General features: G+C 67.8%; 1 protein-coding gene across 10 annotated transcripts in view; it reads right to left on the bottom strand.

The window, feature by feature from the left end:
• Nucleotides 1-23113, bottom strand: part of RAP1GAP (RAP1 GTPase activating protein) — a 135837-nt gene that overhangs the window by 24506 nt on the left and 88218 nt on the right. For all 10 annotated transcript variants that reach the window (XR_011315491.1, XR_011315490.1, XR_011315489.1 and 7 more), the window contains 5 exons: nt 22919-23104; nt 22561-22664; nt 20046-20124; nt 19846-19899; nt 19628-19711 (listed from right to left, as the gene is read on the bottom strand). Coding sequence is in view for 6 of the 10 variants with exons in the window: in XM_069741644.1 (XP_069597745.1) it covers nt 19628-19711; nt 19846-19899; nt 20046-20124; nt 22561-22664; nt 22919-23104 (507 nt within the window). In the remaining 4 variants the exon portion in view is untranslated. The remainder of the gene's footprint in view (nt 1-19627; nt 19712-19845; nt 19900-20045; nt 20125-22560; nt 22665-22918; nt 23105-23113) is intronic.

Here is a 23113-nt window from a genome sequence, read left to right on the forward strand (position 1 = left end):
AAACAGAGCGACGCCCCCCCCCCCCCCGAGAAACAGAGCGACGCTCCCCCCGAGAAACAGAGCGACGCTCCCCCCGAGAAACAGAGCGACGCCCCCCCCACGAGAAACAGAGCGACGCCCCCCCAAGAGACAGAGCGACGCCCCCCCCGAGAAACAGAGCGACGCCCCCCCGAGAAACAGAGCGACGCCCCCCCCCCCGAGAAGCAGAGCGACGCCCCCCCCCCGAAGAAACAGAGCGACTCTCCCCAAGAAACAGGACGACGCTCCCCGAGAAACAGAGCGACGCCCCCCCCCCGAGAAACAGAGCGACGCTCCCCCGAGAAACAGAGCGACGCCCCCGAGAAACAGAGCGACGCCCCCCCCTGAGAACAGAGCGACGCTCTCCCCGAGAAACAGAGCGACGCCCCCCCCGAGAAACAGAGTGACGCCCCCCCAGGAGAAGCAGAGCGACGCCCCCCCCCGAGGAAACAGAGCGACGTAGCCCCCCAGGAGAAGCAGAGCGACGCCCCCCCCCACCCCCAGAGGGACAGAGTGACGCCCCCCCCCAGGAGAAGCAGAGCGACCCCCCCCGAGAAGCAGAGCGACGCCCCCAGAGGGACAGAGCAACGCTCCCCCCGAGAAACAGAGCGACGCTCCCCCCGAGAAACAGAGCGACGCTCCCCCCCGAGAAACAGAGCGACGCCCCCCCCCCCCCGAGAAAACAGAGCGACGCCCCCCCAAGAGACAGAGCGACGCCCCCCCGAGAAACAGAGCGACGCCCCCCCCAAAGAAACAGAGCGACTCTCCCCAGAAACAGGACGACGCTCCCCGAGAAACAGAGCGACGCTCCCCCGAGAAACAGAGCGACGCCCCCGAGAAACAGAGCGACGCCCCCGAGAAACAGAGCGACGCCCCCCCCTGAGAAACAGAGCGACGCTCCCCCCGAGAAACAGAGCGACGCCCCCCCGAGAAACAGAGCAACGTGGCCCCCCAGGAGAAGCAGAGCGACGCCCCCCCCACCCCCAGAGGGACAGAGTGACGCCCCCCCCCCAGGAGAAGCAGAGCGACCCCCCCCGAGAAGCAGAGCGACGCCCCCCCAGAGGGACAGAGCGACGCTCCCCCCCGAGAAACAGAGCGACGCTCCCCCCGAGAAACAGAGCGACGCTCCCCCGAGAAACAGAGCGACGCCCCCCCCGAGAAACAGAGCGACGCCCCCCCAAGAGACAGAGCGACGCCCCCCCCGAGAAACAGAGCGACGCCCCCTCCGAAGAAACAGAGCGACTCTCCCCAAGAAACAGGACGACGCTCCCCGAGAAACAGAGCGACGCCCCCCCCCCCCCCCCCGAGAAACAGAGCGACGCTCCCCCGAGAAACAGAGCGACGCCCCCGAGAAACAGAGCGACGCCCCCGAGAAACAGAGCGACGCCCCCCCTGAGAAACAGAGCGACGCCCCCCCTGAGAAACAGAGCGACGCCCCCCCGAGAAACAGAGCGACGCCCCCCCCCGAGAAACAGAGCGACGCCCCCCCGAGAAACAGAGCGACGCTCCCCCCGAGAAACAGAGCGACGCCCCCCCCCGAGAAACAGAGCGACGCCCCCCCCCCGAGAAACAGAGCGACGCCCCCCCCCCCCCCGAGAAACAGAGCGACGCTCCCCCGAGAAACAGAGCGACGCCCCCGAGAAACAGAGCGACGCCCCGAGAAACAGAGCGACGCCCCCCCTGAGAAACAGAGCGACGCCCCCCCCCGAGAAACAGAGCGACGCCCCCCCGAGAAACAGAGCGACGCCCCCCCCGAGAAACAGAGCGACGCCCCCCCCCGAGAAACAGAGCGACGCCCCCCCCGAGAAACAGAGCGACGCCCCCCCCCCGAGAAACAGAGCGACGCCCCCCCCCCCCCGAGAAACAGAGCGACGCCCCCCCCCCCGAGAAACAGAGCGACGCTCCCCCCCGAGAAACAGAGCGACGCCCCCCCCGAGAAACAGAGCGACGCTCCCCCCGAGAAACAGAGCGACTCTCCCCCGAGAAACAGAGCGACGTCCCCGAGAAACAGAGCGACGCTCCCCCCGAAGAAACAGAGCGACACGCCCCCAGAAGTAACAGAGCGACGCCCCCGAGAAACAGAGCGACGCCCCCCCCGAGAAACAGAGCGACGCTCCCCCCGAAGAAACAGAGCGACGCTCCCCCCGAAGAAACAGAGCGACGCTCCCCCGAGAAACAGAGCGACACTCCCCCCCGAAGAAACAGAGCGACACTCCCCCCCGAAAAACAGAGCGACACCCCCGAGAAACAGAGAGACGCTCCCCCGAGAAACAGAGCGACGCCCCCGAGAAACAGAGCGACGCTCCCCCCGAGAAATAGAGCGACGCCCCCCGAGAAACAGAGCGACGCTCCCCCCGAGAAACAGAGCGACGCTCCCCCGAGAAACAGGGCGACGCCCCCGAGAAACAGAGCAACGCCCCCCCCAAAGAAACAGAGCGACGCTCCACGAGAAACAGAGCGACGCCCCCCCCGAAAAACAGAGCGACGCCCCCGAGAAACAGAGAGACGCTCCCCCGAGAAACAGAGCGACGCTCCCCCCGAAAAACAGAGCGACGCCCCCGAGAAATAGAGAGACGCTCCCCCGAGAAACAGAGCGACGCCCCGGAGAAACAGAGCGACGCCCCCCCCCCCCCCCCCGAGAAACAGAGCGACGCTCCCCCGAGAAACAGAGCGACGCTCCCCCGAGAAACAGAGCAACGCCCCCCCTAAAGAAACAGAGCGACGCTCCCCGAGAAACAGAGCGACGCCCCCCCCGAGAAAACAGAGCGACGCCCCCGAGAAACAGAGCGACGCCCCCCCCCCCCGAGAAACAGAGCGACGCTCCCCCCGAGAAACAGAGCGACGCTCCCCCGAGAAACAGAGCGAACGCCCCCCCCCCCGAGAAACAGAGCGACGCCCCCCCGAGAAACAGAGCGACGCCCCCCCCCCCCCCCCGAGAAACAGAGCGACGCTCCCCCCGAGAAACAGAGCGACGCTCCCCCCCGAGAAACAGAGCGACGCCCCCCCACGAGAAACAGAGCGACGCCCCCCCAAGAGACAGAGCGACGCCCCCCCGAGAAACAGAGCGACGCCCCCCCGAGAAACAGAGCGACGCCCCCCCCCGAGAAGCAGAGGCGACGCCCCCCCCCCGAAGAAACAGAGCGACTCTCCCCAAGAAACAGGACGACGCTCCCCGAGAAACAGAGCGACGCCCCCCACCCCCGAGAAACAGAGCGACGCTCCCCCGAGAAACAGAGCGACGCCCCCGAGAAACAGAGCGACGCCCCCCCCTGAGAAACAGAGCGACGCTCCCCCGAGAAACAGAGCGACGCCCCCCCGAGAAACAGAGTGACGCCCCCCAGGAGAAGCAGAGCGACGCCCCCCCCCGAGAAACAGAGCGACGTGGCCCCCCAGGAGAAGCAGAGCGACGCCCCCCCCACCCCCAGAGGGACAGAGTGACGCCCCCCCCCAGGAGAAGCAGAGCGACCCCCCCCGAGAAGCAGAGCGACGCCCCCCAGAGGGACAGAGCAACGCTCCCCCCCGAGAAACAGAGCGACGCTCCCCCCCGAGAAACAGAGCGACGCTCCCCCGAGAAACAGAGCGACGCCCCCCCCCCCGAGAAACAGAGCGACGCCCCCCCAAGAGACAGAGCGACGCCCCCCCCGAGAAACAGAGCGACGCCCCCCCCAAAGAACAGAGCGACTCTCCCCAAGAAACAGGACGACGCTCCCCGAGAAACAGAGCGACGCTCCCCCGAGAAACAGAGCGACGCCCCCGAGAAACAGAGCGACGCCCCCGAGAAACAGAGCGACGCCCCCCCCTGAGAAACAGAGCGACGCTCCCCCCGAGAAACAGAGCGACGCCCCCCCGAGAAACAGAGTGACGCCCCCCAGGAGAAGCAGAGCGACGCCCCCCCCGAGAAACAGAGCAACGTGGCCCCCCAGGAGAAGCAGAGCGACGCCCCCCCCCACCCCCAGAGGGACAGAGTGACGCCCCCCCCAGGAGAAGCAGAGCGACCCCCCCCGAGAAGCAGAGCGACGCCCCCCCAGAGGGACAGAGCGACGCTCCCCCCGAGAAACAGAGCGACGCTCCCCCCCGAGAAACAGAGCGACGCTCCCCCGAGAAACAGAGCGACGCCCCCCCCCCGAGAAACAGAGCGACGCCCCCCCAAGAGAACAGAGCGACGCCCCCCCGAGAAACAGAGCGACGCCCCCTCCGAAGAAACAAAGCGACTCTCCCCAAGAAACAGGACGACGCTCCCCGAGAAACAGAGCGACGCCCCCCCCCCCCCCCGAGAAACAGAGCGACGCTCCCCCGAGAAACAGAGCGACGCCCCCGAGAAACAGAGCGACGCCCCCGAGAAACAGAGCGACGCCCCCCCTGAGAAACAGAGCGACGCCCCCCCTGAGAAACAGAGCGACGCCCCCCCGAGAAACAGAGCGACGCCCCCCCCCGAGAAACAGAGCGACGCCCCCCCGAGAAACAGAGCGACGCCCCCCCCCGAGAAACAGAGCGACGCCCCCCCCGAGAAACAGCGACGCCCCCCCCCGAGAAACAGAGCGACGCCCCCCCCCCCCCCCCGAGAAACAGAGCGACGCTCCCCCGAGAAACAGAGCGACGCCCCCCCGAGAAACAGAGCGACGCCCCCCCCCGAGAAACAGAGCGACGCCCCCCCCCCGAGAAACAGAGCGACGCCCCCCCCCCGAGAAACAGAGCGACGCTCCCCCGAGAAACAGAGCGACGCTCCCCCGAGAAACAGAGCGACGCCCCCCAAGAGACAGAGCGACGCCCCCCCCCACCCCCAGAGGGACAGAGTGACGCCCCCCCCCAGGAGAAGCAGAGCGACCCCCCCCGAGAAGCAGAGCGACGCCCCCCCAGAGGGACAGAGCGACGCTCCCCCCGAGAAACAGAGCGACGCTCCCCCCGAGAAACAGAGCGACGCTCCCCCGAGAAACAGAGCGACGCCCCCCCCGAGAAACAGAGCGACGCCCCCCAAGAGACAGAGCGACGCCCCCCCGAGAAACAGAGCGACGCCCCCCTCCGAAGAAACAGAGCGACTCTCCCCAAGAAACAGGACGACGCTCCCCCGAGAAACAGAGCGACGCCCCCCCCCCCCCCCCCCGAGAAACAGAGCGACGCTCCCCGAGAAACAGAGCGACGCCCCGAGAAACAGAGCGAGCCCCCCCTGAGAAACAGAGCGACGCCCCCCCTGAGAAACAGAGCGACGCCCCACCCGAGAAACAGAGCGACGCCCCCCCCCGAGAAACAGAGCGACGCCCCCCCGAGAAACAGAGCGACGCTCCCCCGAGAAACAGAGCGACGCCCCCCCCCGAGAAACAGAGCGACGCCCCCCCCCCCGAGAAACAGAGCGACGCCCCCCCCCCCCCGAGAAACAGAGCGACGCTCCCCCGAGAAACAGAGCGACGCTCCCCCGAGAAACAGAGCGACGCCCCCCCCCCCCCCGAGAAACAGAGCGACGCCCCCCCCGAGAAACAGAGCGACGCCCCCCCCCCCCCCCGAGAAACAGAGCGACGCTCCCCCCGAGAAACAGAGCGACGCTCCCCCGAGAAACAGAGCGACGCCCCCCCACGAGAAACAGAGCGACGCCCCCCCAAGAGACAGAGCGACGCCCCCCCGAGAAACAGAGCGACGCCCCCCCGAGAAACAGAGCGACGCCCCCCCCCGAGAAGCAGAGCGACGCCCCCCCCCGAAGAAACAGAGCGACTCTCCCCAAGAAACAGGACGACGCTCCCCGAGAAACAGAGCGACGCCCCCCCCCGAGAAACAGAGCGACGCTCCCCCGAGAAACAGAGCGACGCCCCCGAGAAACAGAGCGACGCCCCCCCCTGAGAAACAGAGCGACGCTCCCCCGAGAAACAGAGCGACGCCCCCCCGAGAAACAGAGTGACGCCCCCCAGGAGAAGCAGAGCGACGCCCCCCCCCGAGAAACAGAGCGACGTGGCCCCCCAGGAGAAGCAGAGCGACGCCCCCCCCACCCCCAGAGGGACAGAGTGACGCCCCCCCCAGGAGAAGCAGAGCGACCCCCCCCGAGAAGCAGAGCGACGCCCCCCAGAGGGACAGAGCAACGCTCCCCCCGAGAAACAGAGCGACGCTCCCCCCGAGAAACAGAGCGACGCTCCCCCGAGAAACAGAGCGACGCCCCCCCCCCCCGAGAAACAGAGCGACGCCCCCCCAAGAGACAGAGCGACGCCCCCCCCGAGAAACAGAGCGACGCCCCCCCCAAAGAAACAGAGCGACTCTCCCCAAGAAACAGGACGACGCTCCCCGAGAAACAGAGCGACGCTCCCCCGAGAAACAGAGCGACGCCCCCGAGAAACAGAGCGACGCCCCCGAGAAACAGAGCGACGCCCCCCCCTGAGAAACAGAGCGACGCTCCCCCGAGAAACAGAGCGACGCCCCCCCGAGAAACAGAGTGACGCCCCCCAGGAGAAGCAGAGCGACGCCCCCCCCCGAGAAACAGAGCAACGTGGCCCCCCAGGAGAAGCAGAGCGACGCCCCCCCCCCACCCCCAGAGGGACAGAGTGACGCCCCCCCCCAGGAGAAGCAGAGCGACCCCCCCCGAGAAGCAGAGCGACGCCCCCCCAGAGGGACAGAGCGACGCTCCCCCCCGAGAAACAGAGCGACGCTCCCCCCGAGAAACAGAGCGACGCTCCCCCGAGAAACAGAGCGACGCCCCCCCCCGAGAAACAGAGCGACGCCCCCCCAAGAGACAGAGCGACGCCCCCCCGAGAAACAGAGCGACGCCCCCTCCGAAGAAACAGAGCGACTCTCCCCAAGAAACAGGACGACGCTCCCCGAGAAACAGAGCGACGCCCCCCCCCCCCCGCCCCCCGAGAAACAGAGCGACGCTCCCCCGAGAAACAGAGCGACGCCCCCGAGAAACAGAGCGACGCCCCCGAGAAACAGAGCGACGCCCCCCCTGAGAAACAGAGCGACGCCCCCCTGAGAAACAGAGCGACGCCCCCCCCGAGAAACAGAGCGACGCCCCCCCCCGAGAAACAGAGCGACGCCCCCCCGAGAAACAGAGCGACGCTCCCCCCGAGAAACAGAGCGACGCCCCCCCCCGAGAAACAGAGCGACGCCCCCCCCCCGAGAAACAGAGCGACGCCCCCCCCCCCCCCCCGAGAAACAGAGCGACGCTCCCCCGAGAAACAGAGCGACGCCCCCGAGAAACAGAGCGACGCCCCCGAGAAACAGAGCGACGCCCCCCCTGAGAAACAGAGCGACGCCCCCCCCGAGAAACAGAGCGACGCCCCCCCGAGAAACAGAGCGACGCCCCCCCCCGAGAAACAGAGCGACGCCCCCCCCCGAGAAACAGAGCGACGCCCCCCCCGAGAAACAGAGCGACGCCCCCCCCCGAGAAACAGAGCGACGCCCCCCCCCCCCGAGAAACAGAGCGACGCCCCCCCCCCCGAGAAACAGAGCGACGCTCCCCCCGAGAAACAGAGCGACGCCCCCCCGAGAAACAGAGCGACGCTCCCCCCGAGAAACAGAGCGACTCTCCCCCGAGAAACAGAGCGACGTCCCCGAGAAACAGAGCGACGCTCCCCCCCGAAGAAACAGAGCGACACGCCCCCAGAAGTAACAGAGCGACGCCCCCGAGAAACAGAGCGACGCCCCCCCCGAGAAACAGAGCGACGCTCCCCCCCGAAGAAACAGAGCGACGCTCCCCCCCGAAGAAACAGAGCGACGCTCCCCCGAGAAACAGAGCGACACTCCCCCCGAAGAAACAGAGCGACACTCCCCCCGAAAAACAGAGCGACACCCCCGAGAAACAGAGAGACGCTCCCCCGAGAAACAGAGCGACGCCCCCGAGAAACAGAGCGACGCTCCCCCCGAGAAATAGAGCGACGCCCCCCCGAGAAACAGAGCGACGCTCCCCCGAGAAACAGAGCGACGCTCCCCCGAGAAACAGGGCGACGCCCCCGAGAAACAGAGCAACGCCCCCCCCAAAGAAACAGAGCGACGCTCCACGAGAAACAGAGCGACGCCCCCCCCGAAAAACAGAGCGACGCCCCCGAGAAACAGAGAGACGCTCCCCCGAGAAACAGAGCGACGCTCCCCCCGAAAAACAGAGCGACGCCCCCGAGAAACAGAGCGACGCCCCCCCCCCCCGAGAAACAGAGCGACGCTCCCCCGAGAAACAGAGCGACGCCCCCCCCCCCGAGAAACAGAGCGACGCCCCCCCGAGAAACAGAGCGACGCCCCCCCCCCCCCCCCCGAGAAACAGAGCGACGCTCCCCCCGAGAAACAGAGCGACGCTCCCCCGAGAAACAGAGCGACGCCCCCCCACGAGAAACAGAGCGACGCCCCCCCAAGAGACAGAGCGACGCCCCCCCGAGAAACAGAGCGACGCCCCCCCCGAGAAACAGAGCGACGCCCCCCCCCGAGAAGCAGAGCGACGCCCCCCCCCCCGAAGAAACAGAGCGACTCTCCCCAAGAAACAGGACGACGCTCCCCGAGAAACAGAGCGACGCCCCCCCCCCGAGAAACAGAGCGACGCTCCCCCGAGAAACAGAGCGACGCCCCCGAGAAACAGAGCGACGCCCCCCCCTGAGAAACAGAGCGACGCTCCCCCGAGAAACAGAGCGACGCCCCCCCGAGAAACAGAGTGACGCCCCCCAGGAGAAGCAGAGCGACGCCCCCCCCGAGAAACAGAGCGACGTGGCCCCCCAGGAGAAGCAGAGCGACGCCCCCCCCACCCCCAGAGGGACAGAGTGACGCCCCCCCCAGGAGAAGCAGAGCGACCCCCCCCGAGAAGCAGAGCGACGCCCCCCAGAGGGACAGAGCAACGCTCCCCCCGAGAAACAGAGCGACGCTCCCCCTGAGAAACAGAGCGACGCTCCCCCGAGAAACAGAGCGACGCCCCCCCCCCCGAGAAACAGAGCGACGCCCCCCCAAGAGACAGAGCGACGCCCCCCCGAGAAACAGAGCGACGCCCCCCCCAAAGAAACAGAGCGACTCTCCCCAAGAAACAGGACGACGCTCCCCGAGAAACAGAGCGACGCTCCCCCGAGAAACAGAGCGACGCCCCCGAGAAACAGAGCGACGCCCCCGAGAAACAGAGCGACGCCCCCCCCTGAGAAACAGAGCGACGCTCCCCCGAGAAACAGAGCGACGCCCCCCCCGAGAAACAGAGTGACGCCCCCCAGGAGAAGCAGAGCGACGCCCCCCCCGAGAAACAGAGCAACGTGGCCCCCCAGGAGAAGCAGAGCGACGCCCCCCCCACCCCCAGAGGGACAGAGTGACGCCCCCCCCAGGAGAAGCAGAGCGACCCCCCCCGAGAAGCAGAGCGACGCCCCCCCAGAGGGACAGAGCGACGCTCCCCCCGAGAAACAGAGCGACGCTCCCCCCCGAGAAACAGAGCGACGCTCCCCCGAGAAACAGAGCGACGCCCCCCCCCGAGAAACAGAGCGACGCCCCCCCAAGAGACAGAGCGACGCCCCCCCAAGAGACAGAGCGACGCCCCCCCGAGAAACAGAGCGACGCCCCCTCCGAAGAAACAGAGCGACTCTCCCCAAGAAACAGGACGACGCTCCCCGAGAAACAGAGCGACGCCCCCCCCCCCCCCCCGAGAAACAGAGCGACGCTCCCCCGAGAAACAGAGCGACGCCCCCGAGAAACAGAGCGACGCCCCCGAGAAACAGAGCGACGCCCCCCCCTGAGAAACAGAGCGACGCCCCCCCTGAGAAACAGAGCGACGCCCCCCCCGAGAAACAGAGCGACGCCCCCCCCGAGAAACAGAGCGACGCCCCCCCCGAGAAACAGAGCGACGCTCCCCCCGAGAAACAGAGCGACGCCCCCCCCCGAGAAACAGAGCGACGCCCCCCCCCCCCGAGAAACAGAGCGACGCTCCCCCGAGAAACAGAGCGACGCTCCCCCGAGAAACAGAGCGACGCCCCCCCAAGAGACAGAGCGACGCCCCCCCCACCCCCAGAGGGACAGAGTGACGCCCCCCCCAGGAGAAGCAGAGCGACCCCCCCCGAGAAGCAGAGCGACGCCCCCCCCAGAGGGACAGAGCGACGCTCCCCCCGAGAAACAGAGCGACGCTCCCCCCGAGAAACAGAGCGACGCTCCCCCGAGAAACAGAGCGACGCCCCCCCCGAGAAACAGAGCGACGCCCCCCCAAGAGACAGAGCGACGCCCCCCCGAGAAACAGAGCGACGCCCCCTCCGAAGAAACAGAGCGACTCTCCCCAAGAAACAGGACGACGCTCCCCGAGAAACAGAGCGACGCCCCCCCCCCCCCCCGAGAAACAGAGCGACGCTCCCCCGAGAAACAGAGCGACGCCCCCGAGAAACAGAGCGACGCCCCCCCTGAGAAACAGAGCGACGCCCCCCCTGAGAAACAGAGCGACGCCCCCCCGAGAAACAGAGCGACGCCCCCCCCGAGAAACAGAGCGACGCCCCCCCGAGAAACAGAGCGACGCTCCCCCCGAGAAACAGAGCGACGCCCCCCCCCCGAGAAACAGAGCGACGCCCCCCCCCCCGAGAAACAGAGCGACGCCCCCCCCCCCCGAGAAACAGAGCGACGCTCCCCCGAGAAACAGAGCGACGCTCCCCCGAGAAACAGAGCGACGCCCCCCCCCCCCGAGAAACAGAGCGACGCCCCCCCCGAGAAACAGAGCGACGCCCCCCCCCCCCCCCGAGAAACAGAGCGACGCTCCCCCCGAGAAACAGAGCGACGCTCCCCCGAGAAACAGAGCGACGCCCCCCCACGAGAAACAGAGCGACGCCCCCCCAAGAGACAGAGCGACGCCCCCCCGAGAAACAGAGCGACGCCCCCCCGAGAAACAGAGCGACGCCCCCCCCCCGAGAAGCAGAGCGACGCCCCCCCCCGAAGAAACAGAGCGACTCTCCCCAAGAAACAGGACGACGCTCCCCGAGAAACAGAGCGACGCCCCCCCCCCGAGAAACAGAGCGACGCTCCCCCGAGAAACAGAGCGACGCCCCCGAGAAACAGAGCGACGCCCCCCCCTGAGAAACAGAGCGACGCTCCCCCGAGAAACAGAGCGACGCCCCCCCGAGAAACAGAGTGACGCCCCCCAGGAGAAGCAGAGCGACGCCCCCCCCGAGAAACAGAGCGACGTGGCCCCCCAGGAGAAGCAGAGCGACGCCCCCCCCACCCCCAGAGGGACAGAGTGACGCCCCCCCCAGGAGAAGCAGAGCGACCCCCCCCGAGAAGCAGAGCGACGCCCCCCAGAGGGACAGAGCAACGCTCCCCCCGAGAAACAGAGCGACGCTCCCCCCGAGAAACAGAGCGACGCTCCCCCGAGAAACAGAGCGACGCCCCCCCCCCCCGAGAAACAGAGCGACGCCCCCCCAAGAGACAGAGCGACGCCCCCCCGAGAAACAGAGCGACGCCCCCCCCAAAGAAACAGAGCGACTCTCCCCAAGAAACAGGACGACGCTCCCCGAGAAACAGAGCGACGCTCCCCCGAGAAACAGAGCGACGCCCCCGAGAAACAGAGCGACGCCCCCGAGAAACAGAGCGACGCCCCCCCCTGAGAAACAGAGCGACGCTCCCCCGAGAAACAGAGCGACGCCCCCCCGAGAAACAGAGTGACGCCCCCCAGGAGAAGCAGAGCGACGCCCCCCCCGAGAAACAGAGCAACGTGGCCCCCCAGGAGAAGCAGAGCGACGCCCCCCCCACCCCCAGAGGGACAGAGTGACGCCCCCCCCAGGAGAAGCAGAGCGACCCCCCCCGAGAAGCAGAGCGACGCCCCCCCAGAGGGACAGAGCGACGCTCCCCCCGAGAAACAGAGCGACGCTCCCCCCGAGAAACAGAGCGACGCTCCCCCGAGAAACAGAGCGACGCCCCCCCCCGAGAAACAGAGCGACGCCCCCCCAAGAGACAGAGCGACGCCCCCCCGAGAAACAGAGCGACGCCCCCTCCGAAGAAACAGAGCGACTCTCCCCAAGAAACAGGACGACGCTCCCCGAGAAACAGAGCGACGCCCCCCCCCCCCCCCCCCCCGAGAAACAGAGCGACGCTCCCCCGAGAAACAGAGCGACGCCCCCGAGAAACAGAGCGACGCCCCCGAAGAAACAGAGCGACACGCCCCCAGAAGTAACAGAGCGACGCCCCCGAGAAACAGAGCGACGCCCCCCCCGAGAAACAGAGCGACGCTCCCCCCGAAGAAACAGAGCGACGCTCCCCCCGAAGAAACAGAGCGACGCTCCCCCGAGAAACAGAGCGACACTCCCCCCGAAGAAACAGAGCGACACTCCCCCCGAAAAACAGAGCGACACCCCCGAGAAACAGAGAGACGCTCCCCCGAGAAACAGAGCGACGCCCCCGAGAAACAGAGCGACGCTCCCCCCGAGAAATAGAGCGACGCCCCCCCGAGAAACAGAGCGACGCTCCCCCGAGAAACAGAGCGACGCTCCCCCGAGAAACAGGGCGACGCCCCCGAGAAACAGAGCAACGCCCCCCCCAAAGAAACAGAGCGACGCTCCACGAGAAACAGAGCGACGCCCCCCCGAAAAACAGAGCGACGCCCCCGAGAAACAGAGAGACGCTCCCCCGAGAAACAGAGCGACGCTCCCCCCGAAAAACAGAGCGACGCCCCCGAGAAATAGAGAGACGCTCCCCCGAGAAACAGAGCGACGCCCCGGAGAAACAGAGCGACGCCCCCCCCCCCCCCGAGAAACAGAGCGACGCTCCCCCGAGAAACAGAGCGACGCTCCCCCGAGAAACAGAGCAACGCCCCCCCTAAAGAAACAGAGCGACGCTCCCCGAGAAACAGAGCGACGCCCCCCCCGAGAAACAGAGCGACGCCCCCGAGAAACAGAGCGACGCCCCCCCCCCCGAGAAACAGAGCGACGCTCCCCCGAGAAACAGAGCGACGCTCCCCCGAGAAACAGAGCGACGCCCCCCCCCCCGAGAAACAGAGCGACGCCCCCCCCGAGAAACAGAGCGACGCCCCCCCCCCCCCCCCCCCGAGAAACAGAGCGACGCTCCCCCCGAGAAACAGAGCGACGCTCCCCCGAGAAACAGAGCGACGCCCCCCCACGAGAAACAGAGCGACGCCCCCCCAAGAGACAGAGCGACGCCCCCCCGAGAAACAGAGCGACGCCCCCCCGAGAAACAGAGCGACGCCCCCCCCCCGAGAAGCAGAGCGACGCCCCCCCCCCGAAGAAACAGAGCGACTCTCCCCAAGAAACAGGACGACGCTCCCCGAGAAACAGAGCGACGCCCCCCCCCGAGAAACAGAGCGACGCTCCCCCGAGAAACAGAGCGACGCCCCCGAGAAACAGAGCGACGCCCCCCCCCTGAGAAACAGAGCGACGCTCCCCCGAGAAACAGAGCGACGCCCCCCCGAGAAACAGAGTGACGCCCCCCAGGAGAAGCAGAGCGACGCCCCCCCCGAGAAACAGAGCGACGTGGCCCCCCAGGAGAAGCAGAGCGACGCCCCCCCCACCCCCAGAGGGACAGAGTGACGCCCCCCCCAGGAGAAGCAGAGCGACCCCCCCCGAGAAGCAGAGCGACGCCCCCCAGAGGGACAGAGCAACGCTCCCCCCGAGAAACAGAGCGACGCTCCCCCCGAGAAACAGAGCGACGCTCCCCCGAGAAACAGAGCGACGCCCCCCCCCCCCGAGAAACAGAGCGACGCCCCCCCAAGAGACAGAGCGACGCCCCCCCGAGAAACAGAGCGACGCCCCCCCCAAAGAAACAGAGCGACTCTCCCCAAGAAACAGGACGACGCTCCCCGAGAAACAGAGCGACGCTCCCCCGAGAAACAGAGCGACGCCCCCGAGAAACAGAGCGACGCCCCCGAGAAACAGAGCGACGCCCCCCCCTGAGAAACAGAGCGACGCTCCCCCGAGAAACAGAGCGACGCCCCCCCGAGAAACAGAGTGACGCCCCCCAGGAGAAGCAGAGCGACGCCCCCCCCGAGAAACAGAGCAACGTGGCCCCCCAGGAGAAGCAGAGCGACGCCCCCCCCACCCCCAGAGGGACAGAGTGACGCCCCCCCCAGGAGAAGCAGAGCGACCCCCCCCGAGAAGCAGAGCGACGCCCCCCCAGAGGGACAGAGCGACGCTCCCCCCGAGAAACAGAGCGACGCTCCCCCCGAGAAACAGAGCGACGCTCCCCCGAGAAACAGAGCGACGCCCCCCCCCGAGAAACAGAGCGACGCCCCCCCAAGAGACAGAGCGACGCCCCCCCGAGAAACAGAGCGACGCCCCCTCCGAAGAAACAGAGCGACTCTCCCCAAGAAACAGGACGACGCTCCCCGAGAAACAGAGCGACGCCCCCCCCCCCCCCCGAGAAACAGAGCGACGCTCCCCCGAGAAACAGAGCGACGCCCCCGAGAAACAGAGCGACGCCCCCGAGAAACAGAGCGACGCCCCCCCTGAGAAACAGAGCGACGCCCCCCCTGAGAAACAGAGCGACGCCCCCCCGAGAAACAGAGCGACGCCCCCCCCGAGAAACAGAGCGACGCCCCCCCGAGAAACAGAGCGACGCTCCCCCCGAGAAACAGAGCGACGCCCCCCCCCGAGAAACAGAGCGACGCCCCCCCCCGAGAAACAGAGCGACCCCCCCCCCCCCCGAGAAACAGAGCGACGCTCCCCCGAGAAACAGAGCGACGCTCCCCCGAGAAACAGAGCGACGCCCCCCCCCCCGAGAAACAGAGCGACGCCCCCCCGAGAAACAGAGCGACGCCCCCCCCCCCCCCCGAGAAACAGAGCGACGCTCCCCCCGAGAAACAGAGCGACGCCCCCCCCGAGAAACAGAGCGACGCCCCCCCACGAGAAACAGAGCGACGCCCCCCCAAGAGACAGAGCGACGCCCCCCCGAGAAACAGAGCGACGCCCCCCCGAGAAACAGAGCGACGCCCCCCCCCCCGAGAAGCAGAGCGACGCCCCCCCCCGAAGAAACAGAGCGACTCTCCCCAAGAAACAGGACGACGCTCCCCGAGAAACAGAGCGACGCCCCCCCCCGAGAAACAGAGCGACGCTCCCCCGAGAAACAGAGCGACGCCCCCGAGAAACAGAGCGACGCCCCCCCCTGAGAAACAGAGCGACGCTCCCCCGAGAAACAGAGCGACGCCCCCCCGAGAAACAGAGTGACGCCCCCCAGGAGAAGCAGAGCGACGCCCCCCCCGAGAAACAGAGCGACGTGGCCCCCCAGGAGAAGCAGAGCGACGCCCCCCCCACCCCCAGAGGGACAGAGTGACGCCCCCCCCAGGAGAAGCAGAGCGACCCCCCCCGAGAAGCAGAGCGACGCCCCCCAGAGGGACAGAGCAACGCTCCCCCCGAGAAACAGAGCGACGCTCCCCCCGAGAAACAGAGCGACGCTCCCCCGAGAAACAGAGCGACGCCCCCCCCCCCGAGAAACAGAGCGACGCCCCCCCAAGAGACAGAGCGACGCCCCCCCGAGAAACAGAGCGACGCCCCCCCCAAAGAAACAGAGCGACTCTCCCCAAGAAACAGGACGACGCTCCCCGAGAAACAGAGCGACGCTCCCCCGAGAAACAGAGCGACGCCCCCGAGAAACAGAGCGACGCCCCCGAGAAACAGAGCGACGCCCCCCCCTGAGAAACAGAGCGACGCTCCCCCGAGAAACAGAGCGACGCCCCCCCGAGAAACAGAGTGACGCCCCCCAGGAGAAGCAGAGCGACGCCCCCCCCGAGAAACAGAGCAACGTGGCCCCCCAGGAGAAGCAGAGCGACGCCCCCCCCACCCCCAGAGGGACAGAGTGACGCCCCCCCCAGGAGAAGCAGAGCGACCCCCCCCGAGAAGCAGAGCGACGCCCCCCCAGAGGGACAGAGCGACGCTCCCCCCGAGAAACAGAGCGACGCTCCCCCCGAGAAACAGAGCGACGCTCCCCCGAGAAACAGAGCGACGCCCCCCCCCCGAGAAACAGAGCGACGCCCCCCCAAGAGACAGAGCGACGCCCCCCCGAGAAACAGAGCGACGCCCCCCCCAAAGAAACAGAGCGACTCTCCCCAAGAAACAGGACGACGCTCCCCGAGAAACAGAGCGACGCCCCCCCGAGAAACAGAGCGACGCCCCCTCCGAAGAAACAGAGCGACTCTCCCCAAGAAACAGGACGACGCTCCCCGAGAAACAGAGCGACGCCCCCCCCCCCCCCCCGAGAAACAGAGCGACGCTCCCCCGAGAAACAGAGCGACGCCCCCGAGAAACAGAGCGACGCCCCCGAGAAACAGAGCGACGCCCCCCCTGAGAAACAGAGCGACGCCCCCCCTGAGAAACAGAGCGACGCCCCCCCGAGAAACAGAGCGACGCCCCCCCCGAGAAACAGAGCGACGCCCCCCCGAGAAACAGAGCGACGCCCCCCCGAGAAACAGAGCGACGCCCCCCCCGAGAAACAGAGCGACGCCCCCCCCCGAGAAACAGAGCGACGCCCCCCCCCCCGAGAAACAGAGCGACGCTCCCCCGAGAAACAGAGCGACGCTCCCCCGAGAAACAGAGCGACGCCCCCCCCCCCGAGAAACAGAGCGACGCCCCCCCGAGAAACAGAGCGACGCCCCCCCCCCCCCCCGAGAAACAGAGCGACGCTCCCCCCGAGAAACAGAGCGACGCTCCCCCGAGAAACAGAGCGACGCCCCCCCACGAGAAACAGAGCGACGCCCCCCCAAGAGACAGAGCGACGCCCCCCCGAGAAACAGAGCGACGCCCCCCCGAGAAACAGAGCGACGCCCCCCCCCCGAGAAGCAGAGCGACGCCCCCCCCCCGAAGAAACAGAGCGACTCTCCCCAAGAAACAGGACGACGCTCCCCGAGAAACAGAGCGACGCCCCCCCCCGAGAAACAGAGCGACGCTCCCCCGAGAAACAGAGCGACGCCCCCGAGAAACAGAGCGACGCCCCCCCCTGAGAAACAGAGCGACGCTCCCCCGAGAAACAGAGCGACGCCCCCCCGAGAAACAGAGTGACGCCCCCCAGGAGAAGCAGAGCGACGCCCCCCCCCGAGAAACAGAGCGACGTGGCCCCCCAGGAGAAGCAGAGCGACGCCCCCCCCACCCCCAGAGGGACAGAGTGACGCCCCCCCCAGGAGAAGCAGAGCGACCCCCCCCGAGAAGCAGAGCGACGCCCCCCAGAGGGACAGAGCAACGCTCCCCCCGAGAAACAGAGCGACGCTCCCCCCGAGAAACAGAGCGACGCTCCCCCGAGAAACAGAGCGACGCCCCCCCCCCCGAGAAACAGAGCGACGCCCCCCCAAGAGACAGAGCGACGCCCCCCCGAGAAACAGAGCGACGCCCCCCCCAAAGAAACAGAGCGACTCTCCCCAAGAAACAGGACGACGCTCCCCGAGAAACAGAGCGACGCTCCCCCGAGAAACAGAGCGACGCCCCCGAGAAACAGAGCGACGCCCCCGAGAAACAGAGCGACGCCCCCCCCTGAGAAACAGAGCGACGCTCCCCCGAGAAACAGAGCGACGCCCCCCCGAGAAACAGAGTGACGCCCCCCAGGAGAAGCAGAGCGACGCCCCCCCCGAGAAACAGAGCAACGTGGCCCCCCAGGAGAAGCAGAGCGACGCCCCCCCCACCCCCAGAGGGACAGAGTGACGCCCCCCCCAGGAGAAGCAGAGCGACCCCCCCCGAGAAGCAGAGCGACGCCCCCCCAGAGGGACAGAGCGACGCTCCCCCCGAGAAACAGAGCGACGCTCCCCCCGAGAAACAGAGCGACGCTCCCCCGAGAAACAGAGCGACGCCCCCCCCCGAGAAACAGAGCGACGCCCCCCCAAGAGACAGAGCGACGCCCCCCCGAGAAACAGAGCGACGCCCCCTCCGAAGAAACAGAGCGACTCTCCCCAAGAAACAGGACGACGCTCCCCGAGAAACAGAGCGACGCCCCCCCCCCCCCCCGAGAAACAGAGCGACGCCCCCCCCCCCCCCGAGAAACAGAGCGACGCTCCCCCGAGAAACAGAGCGACGCCCCCGAGAAACAGAGCGACGCCCCCGAGAAACAGAGCGACGCCCCCCCTGAGAAACAGAGCGACGCCCCCCCTGAGAAACAGAGCGACGCCCCCCCGAGAAACAGAGCGACGCCCCCCCCGAGAAACAGAGCGACGCCCCCCCCGAGAAACAGAGCGACGCTCCCCCCGAGAAACAGAGCGACGCCCCCCCCCGAGAAACAGAGCGACGCCCCCCCCCCGAGAAACAGAGCGACGCCCCCCCCCCCCCCGAGAAACAGAGCGACGCTCCCCCGAGAAACAGAGCGACGCCCCCGAGAAACAGAGCGACGCCCCCGAGAAACAGAGCGACGCCCCCCCTGAGAAACAGAGCGACGCCCCCCCGAGAAACAGAGCGACGCCCCCCCCGAGAAACAGAGCGACGCCCCCCCGAGAAACAGAGCGACGCCCCCCCCGAGAAACAGAGCGACGCCCCCCCCGAGAAACAGAGCGACGCCCCCCCCCCGAGAAACAGAGCGACGCCCCCCCCCCCCGAGAAACAGAGCGACGCCCCCCCCCCCCCCGAGAAACAGAGCGACGCTCCCCCCGAGAAACAGAGCGACGCCCCCCCGAGAAACAGAGCGACGCTCCCCCCGAGAAACAGAGCGACGCCCCCCCCTGAGAAACAGAGCGACTCTCCCCCGAGAAACAGAGCGACGCCCCCCAGGAGAAGCAGAGCGACGCCCCCCCCAGAGGGACAGAGTGACGCCCCCCCCCCCCCCCCCCCAGGAGAAGCAGAGCGACGCCCCCCCGAGAAACAGAGTGACGCCCCCCAGGAGAAGCAGAGCGACGCCCCCCCCGAGAAACAGAGCGACGTGCCCCCCCAGGAGAAGCAGAGCGACGCCCCCCCCCAGAGGGACAGAGTGACGCCCCCCCCAGGAGAAGCAGAGCGACCCCCCCCCCCTCCCCGAGAAGCAGAGCGACGCCCCCCCAGAGGGACAGAGTGACGCCCCCCCCAGGAGAAGCAGAGCGACCCCCCCCCTCCCCGAGAAGCAGAGCGACGCCCCCCCAGAGGGACAGAGTGATGCCCCCCCCCCCAGGAGAAGCAGAGCGACGCGCCCCCCCCCAGAGGGACAGAGTGACGCCCCCCCAGGAGAAGCAGAGCGACGCGCCCCCCCCCCAGAGGGACAGAGTGACGCCCGCCCCCCCCCCCCCAGGAGAAGCAGAGCGACGCCCCCCCCCCCCGAGAAACAGAGTGACGCCCCCCCCCCCAGAGGGAGAGTGACGCCCGCCCCCCCCCCCCCAGGAGACGCAGAGCGACCCCCCCCCCCGAGAAACAGAGTGACGCCCCCCCCAGGAGAAGCAGAGCAACGCCCCCCCCCCCAGAGGGACAGTGACACCCCCCCCCCCCCAAGGAGAAGCAGAGCGACGCCCCCCCCAGAGGGACAGAGTGACGCCCCCCCCCCCCAGGAGAAGCAGAGCGACGTCCCCCCCCCCCCCCCGAGAAACAGAGCGACGCCCCCCCCGAGAAACAGAGCGACGCCTCCCCCCCCCCCCCGAGAAACAGAGCGACGCCCCCCCAGGAGAAGCAGAGCGACGCCCCCCCCCAGAGGGACAGAGTGACGCCCCCCCTGGAGAAACAGGGCTCCCCCCCTCCCCTCCCCTCCCCTCCCCCCCACCATGAGCGAGACCCCTGGAGTCCCAAGATCCCGCCCACCGCGGCACCGCTCCCCGGGGGCCGCCACTCACCTGCCCACTTTTCTGGTAAATGACCCCAAACTTGAAGTTATTGCTGATGACGTGTTCATCAAAGGTGACGATGAGCCGCGAGGCCTGAGGAGCGCAGAGGTCAGAGGTCAGGACGAGCCGCCAGGTGGATACATTGTATCACTCACCCCGCATGCAGCAGAGCGCGGTGTGTAATGGATCGCGGAGGATCACGTGGTGCGGATCCTGTTACCGCTCACCTTTGGGTAAAGGACGGGATGAAATCGATCCACATTCACATCTTCACAGACCAGCTGGAAAACAAAGCAAAATGTTGGTGGGGGAGGGGCGGACCGCCGAAAACATGGCGGCCAAGAGACACCAAACAGTGCAGAGAGCAGGCCCCATGTGGTGCAGAGAGCAGGCGCCATGTGGTGCGGCCGCGGGATCCACTCCGTACCTTGGCCATCTGCACCACGTTAGGGAACTCGGTGAGGCAGGAGATGGGGATCACGTCGTGGAACGTCTGGGCCTTCGTCCTGGAGAAAAGATGGAATAAACTGAGCGGTGCCGCAGCCTCCCATACCAGAGGTGCGGTGCAGGGAGCCGGAACAGAGCGGTGCAGGGATCCGGGGCAGAGCGGTGCAGGGAGCCGGGGCAGAGCGGTGCAGGGATCCGGGGCAGAGCGGTGCAGGGAGCCGGGCCAGGGGCAGAGCGGTGCAGGGGGCCGGGGGCAGAGCGGTGCAGGGATTCGGGCCAGGGGCAGAGCGGAGCAGGGGGCCGGGCCAGGGGCAGAGCGGAGCAGGGGGCCGGGGGCAGAGCGGTGCAGGGATCCGGGGCAGAGCGGTGCAGGGAGCCGGGCCAAGGGCAGAGCGGTGCAGGGGGCCGGGGCAGAGCGGTGCAGGGATCCGGGGCAGAGCGGTGCAGGGAGCCGGGCCAGGGGCAGAGCGGTGCAGGGGGCCGGGGGCAGAGCGGTGCAGGGGGCCGGGGGCAGAGCGGTGCAGGGGCCCGGGGGCAGAGCGGTGCAGGGGGCCGGGGGCAGAGCGGTGAAGGGGGCCGGGCCGGGGGCAGAGCGATGCAGGGAGCCGGGCCGGGGGCATAGCGGTGCAGGGAGCCGGGCCGGGGTCAGAGCGGTGCAGGGAGCCGGGGCAGAGCGGTGCAGGGAGCCGGGGGCAGAGCGGTGCAGAGGGCCGGGCCGGGGGCAGAGCGGTGCAGGGAGCCGGGGCAGAGCGGTGCAGGGAGCCGGGGGCAGAGCGGTGCAGGGAGTCGGGGGCAGAGCGGTGCAGGGAGCCGGGGGCAGAGCGGTGCAGGGAGCCGGGGGCAGAGCGGTGCAGGGAGCCGGGGGCAGAGCGGTGCAGGGAGCCGGGGGCAGAGCGGTGCAGGGGGCCGGGGGCAGAGGGGTGCAGGGAGCCGGGGGCAGAGCGGTGCAGGGAGCCGGGCCGGGGGCAGAGCGGTGCAGGGAGCCGGGCCGGGGGCAAAGCGGTGCAGGGAGCCGGGCCGGGGGCACAGCGGTGCAGGGAGCCGGGTCGTGGGCAGAGCGGTGCAGGGAGCCGGGCCGATGCTGTACAGGGTCTGCGGAGAGCTCGGTGGTTGACACTTTGCATCAGTTCTGAGCTACACACCTCAATAAATCAGGGGATACATCCCCCACATGCTCGGGCCTCGGTGTGGGGGTCCTGTTGTGAATTCTGTGGCTGAATTCACTCCTGTGGTCACAAGTGGTACTGCAGCTTCTGAGCTTCCTCCCTCAGGTGTTCTGGTGAGCTCGTTAACTGCTTCATTACTTAACTCCGCCTGTTGCTGCTATCCTTGCTCCTTGTCAATGTTTCAGTGTTGGATCTGAGCTTCTCCTGATTGTTCCTGTGACCTGCTGCTCTTTATAGCTAAGTGCTTTTTGCTTTTTTGTTGCTTTTTTTCTGTCCAGCTTGTCTTTTGTTTTGCTGGAAGCTCTGAGACGCAAAGGGTGTACCGCCGTGCCGTTAGTTCGGCACGGTGGGTCTTTTTTGCCACCTTTGCGTGGTTTTGCTTTAGGGTTTTTTGTAGACTGCAAAGTTCGCTTTACTGTCCTCGCTCTGTCCTAGAATATCGGGCCCCACTTTGCTGAATCTATTTCATCCCTACGTTTTGTCTTTTCATCTTACTCACAGTCATTATATGTGGGGGGCTGCCTTTTCCTTTGGGGAATTTCTCTGGGGCAAGTCAGGCCTATTTTTCTATCTTCAGGCTAGCTAGTTTCTTAGGCTGTGCCGAGTTGCCTAGGTAGTTGTTAGGCGCAATCCACAGCCGCTTTTAGTTGTGTTTAGGATAGGATCAGGTGTGCAGTCTACAGAGTTTCCACGTCTCAGAGCTCGTTCTTGTATTTTTGGGTATTTGTCAGATCACTGTGTGCGCTCTGATCGCTAGGCACACTGTGTTTCTGGATTGCCTTCATAACACCTGTCATTAGCAAACATAACAGGGTCCCTACCCTTCCCGCTTGCTCGGGCCCCAGTGTGGGGGTCCCTACCCTTCCCACTTTCTCGGGCCCCGGTGTGGGGGTCCCTACCCTTCCCGCTTGCTCGGGCCCCAGTGTGGGGGTCCCTACCCTTCCCGCTTGCTCGGGCCCCAGTGTGGGGGTCCCTACCCTTCCCACTTTCTCGGGCCCCGGTGTGGGGGTCCCTACCCTTCCCACTTTCTCGGGCCCCAGTGTGGGGGTCCCTACCCTTCCCGCTTGCTCGGGCCCCAGTGTGGGGGTCCCTACCCTTCCCGCTTGCTCGGGCCCCAGTGTGGGGGTCCCTACCCTTCCCGCTTGCTCGGGCCCCAGTGTGGGGCTCCCTACCCTTCCCACTTTCTCGGGCCCCGGTGTGGGGGTCCCTACCCTTCCCACTTTCTCGGGCCCCAGTGTGGGGGTCCCTACCCTTCCCGCTTGCTCGGGCCCCAGTGTGGGGGTCCCTACCCTTCCCGCTTGCTCGGGCCCCAGTGTGGGGGTCACTCACCGCAGCAGGAGACGGAGGTGCTCCTGATCTCCAATCACATCATACTTCAGAGAGAAAACCAGATGCCCGAGAGCCGAATCCAGAGAGTAATAGCTGAAGTGTTCCTGGAAAATAGGGAACAACTGTCAGGACCCAGGGGCTCCTTCCCTGTCCCTAACACTAGGGGGAGCCCTAACTCACCCTGTTCCCAGAGATACTTCTATAGGTGAAGATGCCGGGGCCGCCATCCTTGCCTTATCTCCTGAGTCAGCCCTCCGTCTGTTCTCCTCCCCCACCCGGGGATGGGGGGGAGGGGCGCTACTGTGCACCGCAGTACACCAACCCGACAGCAGGGCCCCACAGACGGCGGCACGCTCACCTTCCCCAGGAAGTGCCTGCGGTACAGCCGCGCCGTGTGATTGCTCTCCAGCTTCACTTTGCTGCTCGCTGATTGGCTGTTCTCAGGAGCGGGAAGCAGCGAGACGTCGTGATTGGTTCCCTCAATCCAGTATCCCCCAAACTGAGGCAAAAGGATGAGGGGGAAGGGGCCGCGCCTCCCGAGCACCTGTGGCAG

This window comes from Ranitomeya imitator, chromosome 10 (assembly GCF_032444005.1).
Source record: "Ranitomeya imitator isolate aRanImi1 chromosome 10, aRanImi1.pri, whole genome shotgun sequence".
Classification (NCBI taxonomy): Eukaryota; Metazoa; Chordata; class Amphibia; order Anura; family Dendrobatidae; genus Ranitomeya; species Ranitomeya imitator.